Here is a 16,525-nt window from a genome sequence, read left to right as displayed (position 1 = left end):
CCCGGTCAACAGAATCAAGTGCCCTGCCCTGTCCTTTACCCACAACCCTCCCAGGTATACACCTTCCCAGTGCAGTACAGACGCACTAGCTATGAGCCACACTGAGAGTGAGCAAGCAAGACACTCAAACAGGCTGTGCGCACTCCCACGGCAGCTGATTGCTTTTTGACTCAGCAGCTGTCCTGCAGCTACGTGAGCTTTTGGAACCAAAACCAGCATTAACTGAGGCATTGAGAACTCACCTAAGCCGGGTTGACGTGAAGCTTCAACACATTGTGACGGACATATGTTTTTTAGAAGAGTGAGCGATCCTCGATTATAATGTTTTAGCATTAACGCATATCTATTTTCCAAACGTATGCTGTTAGAGTAAAATAACAAATACAGTAATACCGGTTCCCCTACCGTTATTCAAAGAGGGCGCCCCGCCTTGTCAACAGAACAGAGCGGATGTAACGCCAAGCTAGCGGCATGCAATACAGACATGCTAGCTAAAAAGCTACAGATGTAGTGCTCCGCTTCTCTCACGCAACACCCCCCCCCCCCCACCACCACCACCACCACCAAGTTTACAACTGCCTGCACTAACGTAGGCGTTAAGCTAGCGTGCAATATAGACGTGTCTCCGTTAAACCCTACCCCAAGGAAAGTGACCTAGAAGAAACACTGTGTTGGTCTTTTTTTGATTTCTGAGAGTTTAGTTAAAATTGGTTCTCCTGGTTTGTGAGATATTTTGTTAACAGGATGAAATAAAAAACATAGACCGGGACTATTACATGATCTCTTGCCTAAAAACACAGAGTCACTCAGTCGGCGAACAGGACACCAACTGTTCTGCCGTTTCTGTAAAATCCTAGATATGAACCACAGTCATCTGGATGTTTTTGTAAAACATAAACACGGTTCAGAGTCACTCGAGTCACACTTTACTGGAGTTATTTACACAACTCTCGATACGCCTCGTTACGTAACTCAGCAGAGGTGATATGAGAGAAGCACGGGAACATAAAATGATTAATAACTTCACAGAGTTCAGTGTCAGTGCAAAGGTGAACCTGTAAACCTCACCACAGTAAAACGCTCCACTGTGTGCTGGCAGCTGCCGCCAGGAAAGGTGGGCAATCATGTAAACTCTGTGTGGGATTATTTGTCTGTATTTCAGCAAAATATCTCATCAACCACTGGCTGGGTTTGAATGAACCTCAGAAAGGAATCGTTTGAGTCAACCAGGTGAAAATGGCCTCCACAGCTCCAGTTTAGCCTACACAAAAGCATCCGTAGCTTGGTACATTTTAAAGCTGTTGAGCTAAGATTTGGTGTGGTGGTAGCTGAGAGTCATCCTCAACACAGACTCTGAGGGCTAACTAATCGAGCATATTGTCATTAAGAAAGGTTGACCAAACAACGCCAACATTTACCAACACAGGCTGATCTTAGTTTGAAACTAGTTCCTGACAGTGTGCTATATGTTGTCATCATTGTATGTTCCCATACAATGACTAAATTAGTTCTCTGCATTTAACCCATCGCATACACCCAGGTGGAGCAGTGGGCAGCTATTGAACGCCCGGGGAGCAATTGGGGTTTGTGTGTCTTGTTCAGAGACACCACGACATGTGGGAATGGCGGGGAGTTGAACCACGGCTTTCTGGTAGTCGACTGCCCTGCCTCTACCCCATCTCAACTCCTATCGCTGATGCCTATCGCCCGCCATCTTACATGCCAAAGAGTAAAAAAAGAAAGGCTTGGAATGTGTGTTGGGGGTGACTCTCAGCTACTACCACGTCCAATTTTAGCTCAGTATCTACAAAAGTACCTGAGTTAGAGCCATTTTCATGCTGGCTGAAGTCAGTTAGCTGTGGAGGCCGTCTTCAGTTGGGTTCACGCCAACAAAATACTGTTACTATTAAATCCCTCCAGTGCTTTTATGAGATATTGTGCTAACAGACAAACAAGACATGCAATTACTCAATCACCTGCCATCGGTGGCGTAGTCTATGCGATACGCCGGCTAACGGAGTATACCCACGAGAAAAGCTCAAGAATTTCAGTATACCTACTTAAAAGTGCCCAATGACACATGACATGTCATTGACACGTGTCGCTGACACGTTAAACGGCAGCTAAATGCTTCTGTAGCAATCTGTCAGTATGCAGCGCTTGTTTATTACGTTCGCTTATCCATCGAGTTGTTGTATTATTCTGTACTTAATACTTGAACATGTTTTGCATTGATACTGTTTCATAAATTCTATAACATGTATTTAATACAAAGCCAGCTGTCTGTTGTTCATGCATTCCAATATAAGCATCAAAGAAATGTGGAAATGTTCAACACGCTTAAAAATCAAAGTAAACTGACGATTACGTTGTACTAATCGGTGTACTTTGGTTTCTAAAGTATACCCGCTACAACAATGTAGACTACACCACTGCCTGCCATTAATGGTAGCGGGCGATAAAGAACCACACATCACCTGCTGTGGTTTTGACGTGACTCACAGATGATTCACCTCGTCCAGGGTAGGATTGAACGGCTTCTCCTCGACTTGATAAACCTGCAGTCTGACCTCCATAAAAACATTTCTCCTGAAACTGCAGAGCGAATCGACCTCGTCTGGAACGTGATGTTAATGAACCGCATTCCTTTGTGAAAATCAGCTTTGGGGTTTCTTCCCTCACCCGGTAACTCCGGTGTTTCTCTCCAATGCACTTTATGCACAACTGTTCCCTACTGAGATGTATTAGCGTTCATAGGATGTCCCATATTAAGAATGTTATTTTGGATGTTTTGTAGATGGTACGTGGTATAAAACCTGTGCCACGCGCGTCCTCATCTTCAGCCGTGAGAATAAACTTACCTGTGGTGGGTTAAAGGAGGATTAAAGAGTTTCCAGGCAGCTGTCGGACCTCCTATCAGACTCAGAAATGTGTCAAATCAGAGCCAGAGTCTAAAGCTCAAAGTCTCCTGCAGGCAGAGATTTGGGACTGAACCACACAAAACCAACGTTCTGTTTCAGCAGCGGCACAAACAGCAAACAGATTTAATGAACGTCAACCAAAAAAATGTGCATCACGTGCTTCCTCATCTGAAGGGTTCACTCTTCTGAACGTAGACATTTTAAATTGGATTCAGCTCTCATGCACAAAATTCGTAAATGTGCTTCACTTAATATTCTCCTGGCTGAATTAGAACATGACAAGTCATTTATTGATGACGTCTTGAAAGCGTTTGTGCAAAACGCCCAGTAATTCAGCTTCAAATCCAACGACAAAGTCTCGCCAATCTTATTTGAGACTGAATAAGTTGCTGCTTCGCAAACAGATATATTTATCCTCACAACAGTCCTGTAACGTTCTGAACTCCAAATATCTAGACACTAATTGAAGCCTGTTTTGATAAATTACAAGGTTAAACATAAAACTTTAATTAAACGTTATGACGCTTTCGTGACTCGCTGTAGTTTTTATGATCACTCAGAGGCAACAGACCTCAGCAAAAACACAACCATGGCAACAATCAGTGAATATTACAGATACTGAGCTAAAATTAGGTGTTTTTTGACTCGACGGTCATCTCCGTTCAGTTCTGGGTGTATTTTAATGGGAGCAATCTTTGGAATTACCATATTTTTTGCCCTATAAGTCGCCGTTTTTTTGCATAATTTGCATGCACTGCGACTTATACGCCAAAGCGACGTAGTATTTAGGATTTTTCCCCATATTTATAAACCAATTTCTGGCTGCGATATGACTGTTTTTATTCATTCCGACTGAAAACATTAATACCATTTTCAGCAAATCAGCCTCATTTCGCTGCGCCGCCTCAGCAAAATGCAGCTAATTTGACCATTGAAGTGCGTTTATTAAGCAAAAGTTCAACTGAGACACACCTTTGCTATAAAATCAAGCAAACAAATAATTGTTTTTAAGTGGTTATCTTGTTAAATTGTTGTTAAAGTCCTCCCATGCACGCCCCTACGGCCACCATTTGGCAGCCAATCGATTTTTGGCACAACACCGTCCCACATTTCCAGGTTGTCAGCCGTGAGGCGTAACAAACGAGACGCGTCAGCGGTAACGCATAATAAATGCGACGTATACGGCTTATTTATGGATTTTTTTCCACTTTATTAGACATATTTGGACTGATGCGACTTGTAGGGCGGTGCGACGTGTGCGGCGGGAAATACAGTAGACATCATCGATAACTCATTAACCTTTGGCGTTAACTCATTTCAAGATGGCCGCCACAAACACACAGCGATAATCAGTCAATATTACAAATATTTAATTAAAATCGGGTGTGGTAGTAGCTGAGAGTCATCCCCAACGCATACTCCGAGCGCTAACATAGCATGCCGGATGTTAAGCTAATCCACATGTTCCTTTGTGAAATTAAAGTATTAACGCAGATCTTTAAAAGTAGAGTCCTGTGGGATGATTATGCACAAACAAATCTTGTATTTTCATATTTTAAAGGCCTCAGGCTGAAGGAAAATAAATTAGAAGCTAACGGCTAGCCCAAGCTAGGCCAAAGAGTTCGAGTTATAAAATCGTTCTCAAAGCAGCTCAAGCCTCAAAGTTTTATAGTGATTCACGTGAACTGTGTTTAATAAAACACTTAATTGTTGTCAGTTTTGTATCATAAAATGATTGTGGTTATTTAGCTAGCTGTAGCACTTCCTGTGCAGCCAGGGGGCATTTCCTGCAGGAACATCATCATATTTCTAACAATAAAACTATGAAATGTGAAATTAATTGTGACGTAATGGTTTATAAATAAAGGTTTAGAGGTTTTTTTTAGACTGGGTTTGTTTTGAGATGGTAGAAATCCGCTTGGATTAGCCGCTAGTTTGACAACTTATCAGAATTAAACTTTATTTCGTCAAGCTGAGGCTGTTAAAAGAGCCACAACAGGTAAAATATCAACTGTTCATAACTTTTCCACTGAACCCCACTTTAAAATAACTTTTACATTTGTGACCCTTCTGGCAAAATGAGTCAGAATGAGCTCAGGCTGCTGTGAAAAATAGGTAAAAAAGCAGCGCGTTATTGCGACATAAAACTTTTCTTAAATATCCAGGATTTCCTAAAGTAGCGATTTTGTATTTTTACTCCAATAAGCGTTCACAAAATGATTTTGTACTTTTCCACTGGTCAAGGTGCTTTCTCTCTTTCTCAACACGGTGCGATATTTCCGACGACACCTAAAGGCAGCATCGTTCATTTCCTACAGGGGGAGGGGCGTTCACGGTCCTCTGTAAAAGTACAACTCCGCACTCCTCGGTGTCATTCGAGCAGCAGAACCAGACTGGAGACTAGTAGCGGATCAATAACCTGCGGGAACAACAGGACGCCGTCATCGATCACTTTAAACCTGATTATTTGACTCTGAAGACACCGAGCCGCTGCCCGACAGCATGCCGTCCCTCAAGCACTCCTACACGGTCACCGTACCGGGGCGACCCGCCTCCTCTCCCCGGGCGGAGGAGCCCGACCTGCGGCGGAGGAGCCAGCCGTTGTCCCGGTCCATGCTGGTGTCCCGGTTCATGGGTCTGATCCTGAACCAGGCCAAGGTGAGTCCTTTTTTTTAAAATTTCTCTGTGTCCCCCATTACCTGGGAGACTTTTTAAAGGCTTATAAAAAATAACTGGGAGCGTTTAATTACTGGTTATCTGAATCAAGTGATGACTAATTTCCAGAAATGATGTGTTAACTATAAAAAAATATATATTTTAAAAACAAGTCAGGCTAAAACTAGAAACACATTTCACATAAACATGCAATGTGTATTTTAATGAGTTTAAAATAAAAGTTTTAAACGTTTCTGCACATAAAATGTTGTAAAAGTGTTTAAAAGTCACTAATCTCTTTAGATTTATGCTCCCAAGGGATCAAACTGTTGTAATAGATTTTGATCAACAGTTTCTGCTGCTTTTAAAGTTTATATATATATATATATTTTTTTTTTTATGTTGTGCTTATAGTTTCCTGACCAAGACAGCATTTTGTGTTAAAAACAAACAAAAAAGTTTAGACATTTTATGCCTAAAAACATTACAGAAGATGAACAGTGTCTGAAAGTCGAGTTTTAAAGAAATAATTAAAACTAATCCAGCAAAGTTTTCAACCTGATCACCTTTTGGGTGCTTAAATGTAATGTTTTAGTGTCAAACATTTGGTGTTTCCTGTAAAAAAAAAAAAAAAAAAAGGGAACAAATGTTTGTGACAAACTTCTGCTTAAACAGTTTAAACCAGTTTAATTTACAAAGTTTCTTATTTCTTGATGCAACACCAGCTTAACCAACTGAAGGAGTCCTGCTGGCCTAAAAACCAGACGAAAAAAGTGGAAAATCAACCCAAGTCTAAAGAAAAACTTGTGGATTTGACCATTTTAAAGAAATGCAAGACACGAGGAACAACCTAAGACTTTTGCACAGTAATGATGCCAGAGGAGAGTCAACAGAACCGCTTGACATCATGCAAACTGCTGAATCAGCATTAATCGTTTTTAGACATGAAGCGTAACGTTTGGAGCCGAGGAGCTTCTGTTGCAGATTGAAAACATCCTTTAGGTTCTCCTCCTGAAACCAGAACCTCGACGGTTCTGAGGAGGCCAGGAGGAGCAGGTACCTGCAGCGACTGAACGGTTCCTGTGGAGAGGGAGAACCTCTGATGAGGAACGAGTTCAGACGAGTCCTCATCACACAAACGCAGTGTCTTACCGACCCACGGGTCGGCGCTCAGTCAGCACTTCCTGTTCCTGAGGGTCCGAGGTGTCGCCTCGGGTCACAGGTGAACTCCTCCACACTCCTTTAATTAAACACCAGCTCCATCAGCAGCTGACTCAGACGTTTGACGACGTCTTTAAACTCCGAGAGCGTCCTTGATCAGAGTTCAGAGTTTTGTTTTCCTCCACCGTCGATCAGAACCTAAATTTAAGGTTTGCTGATTGTTTTTTTTATTTATTTATCGGTTTATCGATCTGTTGACCACGCTGGTGTTAACAAACTGCTCGTTTCATTTGGAGACGAGTCGACGACCAGACGATCGACTTAAAAATTAAATTTCTTTTGCGCTCCTGTTAAAAAAGTTCAACCCACGTGTTCAAATAAATGTCCTGAATGCTAAAACGCAGCGCGTTGACACGACGAGAGACTAAGAAAAGTGAAGAAATGTTGCCGTTAAAATCGTAATTTTTCACGTTTTCCTACAATCGATTATTGAATCAGAAGTATCGAGTTCCTTAAAGTTGATAAATGAACCAGACCGCACATTCAACGTTGAATTCTGATTAAAAAAAAAATCAATTCAAACAACCAACTTCATGACAAAAACAGTGTAAAAAAAGCTTAAAGGGATAGTTCAGGTGTATTTGAAGTGGGGTTCTGTTACGACCGTTATCGTAGCTCTTTGAACGAATTTGGAGAGAGAGAGTTAAATTCTGGTCGGACCGATGAGCTCACGGCTAGTCTGAGTGGGGCGGAGCCCAAAGTGAGTCTATGCCATTAAAAAATAAATAAATAAACGCAGAAAAACATGGGCGATTTGTAGAAATGCCGTTTTATATATTCGTCCAGCAGCGTTGAGTTTGCATTACCCCGTCCTGTTGTAATGTTTGCACCAGATGTGCCACAGCTGCTGCTGCTGCTGCTATTAAAACCATGCAGGAGTCCCTCGTTTATCACGGGGGATCTGTACCCTGAAGACCCGCGATAAGTGGAAAAACCGCGAAGTAGAAATATTAGTACAAGTAGTAAGTAGTAGTTTATTTTAGTGTGTGTGTATGTATGTGTGTATATATATATATATATATATATATATATATATATATATATATATATATATATTACACATACTGTACACACACTAAAATAGGTGTTTTAAACCCTTCCCACACTCTTGCATTAGTCTAAACAATGTTTGTAAACGGTCTAAAGAGCACAGAACGTCATGGTTTCAGCTCCCTGCCTCCTCTGCTCTTTGCCACCTGCAAGCGCTCTTGGCCACGCCCACTTCTCCGCTCTGCATGCTGAACAGCTGATCTGCTGCAGCAGGAAGTATATCCTGCAATATGGGCTGCACAAATGTGCAGCAGGTGCTAAATAATTTTAAATAATGTATTTTAAATAAAAAATTCCATGCTGATCGTGCGGCTCGTCCATCAATCAGCCAGTTGTGTGTCATGTCCAATCTTATTTTGAAAAACCGTGATGAGCGAGTCCACGAAAAATGAACCGCGAAGTAGCGAGTGACTACTGTATATTTAATTTGAGAATTGACGTAATGTTAACTCGTCGGTCCCGTCCAAACTGACGTCCTTAAAGCGCCATCTACAACAGGTTAGATGCTGATTGTTAGTATCCTCTCCACAGAACCCCACTTTTTGCTTTAGTGAGATCCAGAATGCACGGCTCGGACCTCTGATGGAGACGTGAACGCCCTGAGCTCTTGTCAGCCCCGCAGGTTTGACGTTCTGGCTCCGAGCGCCGCCGTGTTTACTTCCTCTCCGTCGCGCGTCATTCGACCTCCAGCCGCCGCGCCTCGCAGGTTCAGGACACGACGTTCTCTGAGGTCCTGCCAGCTGGCGGCGAGCGCTGACATCACGGCTTCTGGACGGGCCTTTTTAAATCAGGAGGTCCCCGCTGTGTGTGAACCGAGCCGGGCCTCGCACCATATGTCCACTTTTTAAACACCAGAACAAAAAGCTAAAAGGAGGCGTTCGTTCAAAGCGAATCATAAATCTGAGGATCTGAAAGCACATCCAGGATTAAAACGAACAAATTATTAACCAGGTGGGGGGTAATCAGCCCAGATGTGAAGAAGCTGCTGGTTGACGCCTGCAGATATTTGTGCCTCCGTCAGCGTGTTGCTGCCGGAGCTCCTCCACCGTCAGCAGAGGCGTTGGTGCACGTGGGTTGTTCCTGCGAGCTCGTCGTGTTACTCATGGCTCATGGGATATTTTGCTAACAGACAGACAGGGTTGACGCCTCAATCCCAAAGGTTTTAAGCTTGAGCTGTGTTGAGCATGACTCTCAGCTACTACCACACCAAGTTTTAGCTCCACGTCTGTGAAACTGGCTGCGTTTTTTTTTTTTTTTGCGTTTGCTGATGTTGCCCAGCTGTGGCGGCCATCTTGAACGGAGTTCTCTCAGACAGGTTGGAGCCGCCGCCGCGTTTCCTCGGAGCGCCAGCAGCAGCAGCTCTGATCCACGACGTGTTCCCGGGAACGTCCGGGAACGCTTTGGATAAACTCTCACGAGCCGAGTCACTAATTTCCTCTGACGTCCGCGGGACTCGTGTGTTTGACTCTGAAACAACTTTCTTCAGTTTGAGATGTTTTCACAACACAGATCTGAGTTTTATAAATCTGGGAGCAGATCCACATCCTCTCTGTGCTCTTCGTGTTAGCAAAAGGTTCTCACGGCTCTTATCCAATTATAAAGGTTCATGTAGGATTTATTTGGCTAAACTCACAAATAGCAGACAGATCTGGTGTTTTGTGTTGTTACGAACACTCTGTTCCTCAGCTGACGGAGCTGTTTACACCTGCTCGTTTATTGTTTGTTGTGAAAACAACAATCCTGATTGGTTCTTTTGGTTGGTTCGACTGGAGGGAAAAAGTTACGGCTGACTTTACGTTGGTCAAGAGCAAGAACAAAAAGGTGGATTGTTTTAGGATAAATTTAACCCCCAACAGGACTTTGTCTATTAGGAGACATTTTCTGCTTCTTTTTGTTAAGCAAGAGAAATTGCCACATTTTTTTAACACCGTAAAACGTTAAACTCGAGGCCCACGGGCCAAATCCGGCCCTTGTTAACATTTTATGTGGCCCCTAAAGAAGATATTTTAAATGTAAAATATTCTCATTTTGCTTTAAAATCAATTACCGTATTTTTCAGACTATACGGCGCACCGGATTATAAGGCTCACTTTTGGTTTTCGAGAAAATTAAAGTGTGCCTTACAGTCGGAAAAATACGGTAATATTTAATTTAGTGCAGACTTCGTAAGAGCTGGCTGACTGAAGCCAGAAAAAAGGTTGGATTTTTCAGCCGTCTTTAATTTTTTTTAGGGAGCAACAGAGGTCATCAAATAGGCCTGTCACGATAACATATTTTGCTGGGCAATTAATCGTCTCAGAAATTATTGCGATAAACGATAATATTGTTTTAAATTTAACAATAATTAGTAATGTCAAATTTAGGAAGAAGTGTTGGTTAATTTGTTTTGTATTTAATTTACACCTTTTTTGACCACCAGATGGCAGTATAAGACTGTTTGAACCTAAGGATGGATAGTGAGGGAGCGAGCAGCACGTCTCACTAAGAAAAATGGGAGGGAGGCCCCTTGATGTGACATGGGCTGTCTCTCTTCGGTTCTCAAAATGGTGGACGCTCGGTGTAGTTTGAGCTCTTTAGCGTAGCTCGCTGGTCGTTTGTTGTGAACCCTCAATCCTTTGAGGCTGCAACGGTTGAGCCACCGAGTTGTCCCCAACTGTCGCAGCGCAGTGAGAGATCACCTTCAGTGTTTGGACGTATTTTAGGAAGACGATAAGTTGCCAGACAACAAATTAAGATTTAATAAACCCTCTCTGGGAGAGATGGCCATCAGTGGCTGGCAGCGTATCTGGTGTGAGGTTTTCATCCAGTCGGGACAACGTTGTGTTTTCGTTGCAGCTGATTGTTTTATTTACAGTTATGGAAAGAAAACTATGGTTCAACATACAATTTATTGATGAATTATCAATCGTAGAACTTGTAAAACTGCCTTGCTGCATTTTTTCAGCTCAGATTTTGTCGTGTAGGCGGCATCAAATAGATGTTTTTTTTTTATTTAGACCAAAATAAAAAGTCCACACGAGCTGCTCGGCCAACGTTGGCTGAAAATGTGACTCGTGTTGGATGAATCACGTGGATAATGTTCAGAAGTCAACAGAAATGTTGCTGTAGATGTGCAGTTCTTCCTAAAGGGTTTAGAATCTGTTGCATTTAATGTTTTTTATTGTTTGTTTTTTGAACAGAGCAAGAGTCCTCACGGTTTGGTGGGTCTGAAGAACCTGGGCAACACGGTAAGCATCCCTTCTGTGAAATCTCCACGGGAACCCTCAGGTTTCCTGCGGCTGCTGCGTAACTCCCGCGTTCTTCTTCTCGTGTGTTCTTCTTCCAGTGCTTCATGAACTCCATCCTTCAGTGTCTGAGCAACACGCCGGAGCTGAGAGACTACTGTCTGTGGAACGTCCATCACCTGGACCAGAGGACCAGCTGCAGGAGAAGCGCGGCCCTGATGGAAGGTAGGACGAGCCTCTGACCTTTGACCTGACTGCAAACATCACGGGCCTTAAAACTCTGTCAAACTATAACCGCGTTACGAGTCGGGTATAGGTCAGATAAATGTGTTACAGGTTCCTTCAGCTTTTCTCTGGAGGATCACGCTTGTCAGAGTTCCCTTGACCCCGTGGGCAAACCACGTCAGTTTCTTCCTCCTGATCTGCGTTGTCATGCTGTCCAACGAGGACATGGACTCCGTGCCGGACCTCGGTGTTTGTAGTGTAGGAAGACCAGCAGTCCAGCAGGCACCGATTCTTTTCTCCAGGTCCACGTTCAGAGTCTAGAGAAGAACCGTCAAAATAAGTGGACGTAGGGGTCTAACGATATCCAGGGACGCCGATCCGTCCTAGCAAACAAGTTTGAGTCTTGTTAGGACACGGTTCTTTGGTTTTTCTTCCGTTGACCCCTTTAAGGGAATATCTAACTTGGAGTTCTGTCTCCTTGATGTTCATTGTTACAAACTGCTGTTTACCAGAAACCACGATGCTGGTTTTCTCACGACTGTGATTAAATATTGACTATTTAAAGGGAATTCTGCACGGTTCCCTTTAAATGGTGTATCATTTGTTAGGAAAGTACATTTGTGGGTTGAGCAACCTGCAGTCCTGACTTCAGCCCATTCGAACACCTGTGGGTGGCTGTGTATGGTTCTTCCACATGCTACTGAGGCTCCTAGTTGTTAAAGGACCATATTGTGACGATCTCATTTCTTCTGACTTGTATCCTTCAATAAGCGCCAAACAAAAGGGAATAGACTTCCAAGAACTCACTTCTATTTCTCCATTTTTTTATTTTTCAAACAAATAAAGCAATTAAAGAAAAATAAACAGGGTTTTAAACTATAGTATTATTATCGAGAAGTGTTGTTACAACAACAACAAAATCAATCAAACACAAATGTCCTCACTCTTTGCGGGACTTTTCTCCATTTTTGTGCGTTTTACTCCACATTCTTGTTCAGTTACGTAATCGGCTCGTCTGACGCGCTCCTTATTTACCAAAAACGAACGGCTTTCAGTTGTTTCATTGTCTTGTTGCAGGTCTCAGTGTGTGTGGAAATAATTGGGAATATTATTCAATCTGCAGGGCAGAAAGTTGTGAACCTTGTTTGGCCTTTTAAGGCAACATTTTTGTGACCTAATCTCACCTCTGAGGACGTTTCCGGACTTTTCTGACGTCACGTTGGGCTTTTCGTCTTCGTATGAGCTGCTTGTGTGAAAACAGTGATCCAAAACATGAAATGCGAGCCAGCTCCTTTTAAATAATAATAATAATAACCACAAAATACAATTAAAATACTTAAAAATGTCTATATTTGTAAGACCATTGTACTTATTGTGTGAATGTTAGCCGTTTTTCTTCCATACGTTTTTCGGAACAATTCTCGTCCCCCAGTTTTCAAGTTATTTCATAAATCAAAACGTTCAGCTCTTTCAGGACAATCCTGCTGTGACTTGTGGTATTGGTGCAACTTTAGCTTTTTGAAATATTTAACCTTTTCTGCTTTTCCTCATAGAAAATGAATTAAGCTCATTTCCATCCTTCATATCTTTAGATGTGTTCACAACATTTTGCTGCTCCGTTCACATTTTGTTCTGCTTCAGCTTCTTTCAGCTTCCTTGTGCAAATTTAAACATTTCAGCTAATTTCAGCTGTTTTGTGTTCCTTTCAGATTATTTCTGCTAACTGCATTTTTGTGCTTCTATTAACTTCTTTCTGTTAATTTCAGCTTTTTCTGCTATTCAGCTACTATTTAGCTGGGTTTATGCCAATTTTAGCATTTTTAACTAATTCCACATTTATTGCACTCATTTCAACTTTTTCCAGCCGAATTCAGCAAAAACGTGTTCTCTCCAATTTGTTCCAGTAATTTAAGCTTCTTTATTATTTTTAGCTACTTTTCAGTTGTTTTTTTCTTACTAATTTCAGCTTTTATCAGATAATTTCCACCACTTTGTGCTAATTTCTGCTTCTTTTATCCTAATTGGGCAAACATGTTCTTTCTTCTTGCTTGTAATTTAAGCTTGTTCTACCTTTTCAGCTACTTTTATTAGGCTAATTTCAGCTGTTTTCAGATAAATTCACATTTTTAGTGGTAATTTCAGCTAATTTTCAGCCTAATTAACTTCTTTATGCTCCTTTCAGCTTTTTCTGCTAGTTTCAGCAACTTCTGCTTTTTCAGCTACTGTTTAGCTCTTTTTATGCTAATTTTAGCTTTTTCAGCTAATTCCTAATTTTTTTAGCTCATTTCAGCTCTTTCTATTCTACAAGAGTATAGAATACTCTTGTAGAATATAAATGGTGACTGATTAATCTTTTTTACAGGTTTGTTTTTTTTGTCTCTTGTTTCTGTTTTCAGAGTTTGCAAAGCTGATCCAGGGTCTGTGGACGTCTGTGAACAACGAAGCGATCAGCCCTTCTAATTTCAAAAGTCAGATCCAAAAATTTGCTCCCAAATTTGTTGGCTGCAAGTAAGTTTTCTCCGATGACCTTGTTTTTTTACACCCTCTGATGCGCTGAATACTGAATATACGTAGTAAGATAAGCAGATAACAGAACCGTATCTCTCTGCAGTCAGCAGGATGCCCAGGAGTTTCTACGCTTCCTGTTGGACGGCCTTCATAATGACGTGAACAGAGCAACGCTCCGACCAAAGGTGTCCGTCGAGGACTTTGATCACCTCGCGTAAGTCAGCGTCTTCGCTCTTTTCTCTGTCCAATAAGTAACTTATAACCTGAGAGGTCTCCGAGTTGATAAAATGATTAAAGTCCCATTAAGATCAAAAGCTAGACTTTGAAACGTTTCCATCTGGAGGCTTGGGAGTAAACCTGGTGGTTTTAATGGTGCTGGTTTCTTTGACAGGGATGATGAAAAATCCAGGCGGATGTGGAACCTGTACCTGGAGAGAGAGGACAGCAAAGTTGTGGGTCAGTGTCTTTTCAGTGACGTTAAAGCTGAATATTCATCCTGAACGTTGCAGTGAAATCATAAAATCTGTTTTTTAAACCGACGGCTTCTGTCTGGATTTCAGATCTGTTTGTGGGGCAGCTGAAAAGCTCTCTGACCTGCACCGCATGCGGCTTCAGGTCCACTGTGTTCGATCCGTTTTGGGATCTCTCCATACCTGTCGCACAGGTGAGAGCACATGCACGCACGCACACGCGTGTCTTAACTAAAACACAACTAGAAAAGTGCCATTTTCTGTAAAATTGCAGCGTGAATGCTGAGAACTGAATGGCAGCACGACGGCTCAGCGGTTAGCTCTGTTGCCTCACAGCAAGAAGGTCCTGGGTTCAATCCCCGGTTGGACCTGGGGTCTTTGTGTGGAGTTTGCATGTTCTTCTCGTGCGTGCGTGGATTTTCACTGGGTACTCCAGTTTCCTCCCACAGACCAAAACATGCATGTTAGGCTCCTTCAGGCCCAGGTTTCCCTTGCAAAACAGATCTGTGATCTCAATGGGATTTGCCTGGTTAAATAAAGGTTAAAAAAAAGACTTCTGAATCTTGCTGAAAATGCTGAAAACAAGTTGTTAAAGCTAAAAAAAAAAAAAAAAAAGCCGATCACTAGCCAAAAGCTAAAAAAAGAAGAAAAAAAAAAGATTAACCTTAGATAAAAGCAAAAAGGCTAAAAAAAATGCTAGCTTATTTATTATTAATTATTAACATTTATTTAACCAGGAAAAGCTTAAAGGAAAAAAAATTAGCAAAATGCTAGTTAAAAGTTGTAAAACGCTACTTAAAATTAGCTAAATGTTAACTAAAAGTAGCAGGAGGCTAGGTAAAATTAGTAAAGTAGTAAATAAAGTAGCAAATGCAAGCTACAAGGTAAAAGTAGTAAAACACAAGCTAAAATTAGCAAAATGCTTTCTAAAAGTAGTAAAACTAGCTGAAAGTGGCAAAATGCTAATTATTAGTTAGAGGCTTAAAGTAGTTTAAGAAGACAAAATAGAGCAAGTTTGCAGCAGTAGATTTTAAATAGAAAAAAGATTTTTTAATAATTAAAAAGATCTCATTGTTTTCCTCTGTTTTGATATGAATGATTAAAACAGCCCAAAATATCCTGAGGCTGTTGAAGATGTACAGAAGTCTGAATTAATAATAAACACAAACAGGATCTTTGTCAAGTTGATGCTGAAATAGCATAAACCAGCACTTTATTTTTATATAAATTAAATTCTATTGTTCATATTTGAACCATGTATCAGATTGGTTTTTGAGCTTTAATCATTTATTTTACCTGATCTTTGTTTCTAACATTAGTTTCTGGTGTAACGTGAATTGTTTTTGTTTTTGTTCCTCAGAAAAGCTCAGGCGAGGTGACTCTCAAAGACTGCTTGAAGCTCTTTACAAGAGAAGACGTGTTGGATGGAGACGAGAGACCGGTAAGATGAATATCAGCTCATTTTCTTTATTTAGTACAGAACGAATAAATCTCACCGTCAGGTTTTTGTTTCTCTGTTTCAGACGTGCAACAGATGCAAAACCAGAAGGAAATGCACCAAGAGGTTCAGCATCCAGAGGTTCCCTCAGATTCTCGTACTTCGTATCCTTTTTTTGCTCATTTCTGCAGCGTGCATATGCATCAAAACCGAGAACCTTCCTGCTAATTTACAGGCAAACTTCCAGCATCTGACCCTCTCATTGTCTGAACTGATACAGTTATCAGTGACACGCTCTCTGGTTTTTACTGCAGCTCAGACCTGAGGAAAGCTGAGGGAAACCAAGTAGAGGAACTCAATTATAAAAAAAAAAATTATTTTTCTAAAGAAAAAGCAGTATGTTTGGCTATTTTGGTATCTTTTTTTATTTATTATTTTATTATTTGTTGTTATCTCAAGAAATCAAAAAGCCTTGGTTGCTCTGAATATTCATCTGATGGTCCTGGTAGCTTCTTGGTCTTTATGTGGATGTAACTCACAGACATGGCTTCAAGTAAATTAGATCAAATGGCTATCAAAAAGGTAACACCCTGTATATTAGCTCTGGAGCTAACGGCCTTCATATAAGTTCTGGGGCTAACGTCTTGCGTATTAGCTGTGGGGCTAACGTCTTGCGTATTAGCTGTGGGGCTAACGTCTTACGTATTAGCTGTGGGGCTAACGTCTTACGTATTAGCTCTGGGGCTAACGTCTTACGTATTAGCTGTGGGGCTAACGTCTTACGTATTAGCTGTGGGGCTAACGTCTTACGTA

General features: G+C 41.4%; 1 protein-coding gene across 1 annotated transcript in view; it reads left to right on the top strand.

The window, feature by feature from the left end:
* The first annotated feature begins 5,400 nt into the window (after window positions 1-5,400).
* usp2b (ubiquitin specific peptidase 2b) overlaps window positions 5,401-16,525 on the top strand; it is a 12,686-nt gene continuing 1,561 nt past the window's right edge. The window contains exons 1-9 of the mRNA XM_037687263.1: window positions 5,401-5,579; window positions 11,027-11,074; window positions 11,173-11,296; window positions 13,693-13,804; window positions 13,908-14,018; window positions 14,196-14,260; window positions 14,365-14,468; window positions 15,635-15,715; window positions 15,798-15,876. Of these exons, the coding sequence (XP_037543191.1) occupies window positions 5,424-5,579; window positions 11,027-11,074; window positions 11,173-11,296; window positions 13,693-13,804; window positions 13,908-14,018; window positions 14,196-14,260; window positions 14,365-14,468; window positions 15,635-15,715; window positions 15,798-15,876 (880 nt within the window). The 5' untranslated portion in view covers window positions 5,401-5,423. The remainder of the gene's footprint in view (window positions 5,580-11,026; window positions 11,075-11,172; window positions 11,297-13,692; window positions 13,805-13,907; window positions 14,019-14,195; window positions 14,261-14,364; window positions 14,469-15,634; window positions 15,716-15,797; window positions 15,877-16,525) is intronic.

This window comes from Nematolebias whitei, chromosome 14 (assembly GCF_014905685.2).
Source record: "Nematolebias whitei isolate Nwh7 chromosome 14, NemWhi1, whole genome shotgun sequence".
NCBI lineage: Eukaryota > Metazoa > Chordata > Actinopteri > Cyprinodontiformes > Rivulidae > Nematolebias > Nematolebias whitei.
The sequence above is the reverse complement of the archived record's forward strand: the minus strand, read 5'-3'. Positions and strand labels throughout refer to the sequence as shown.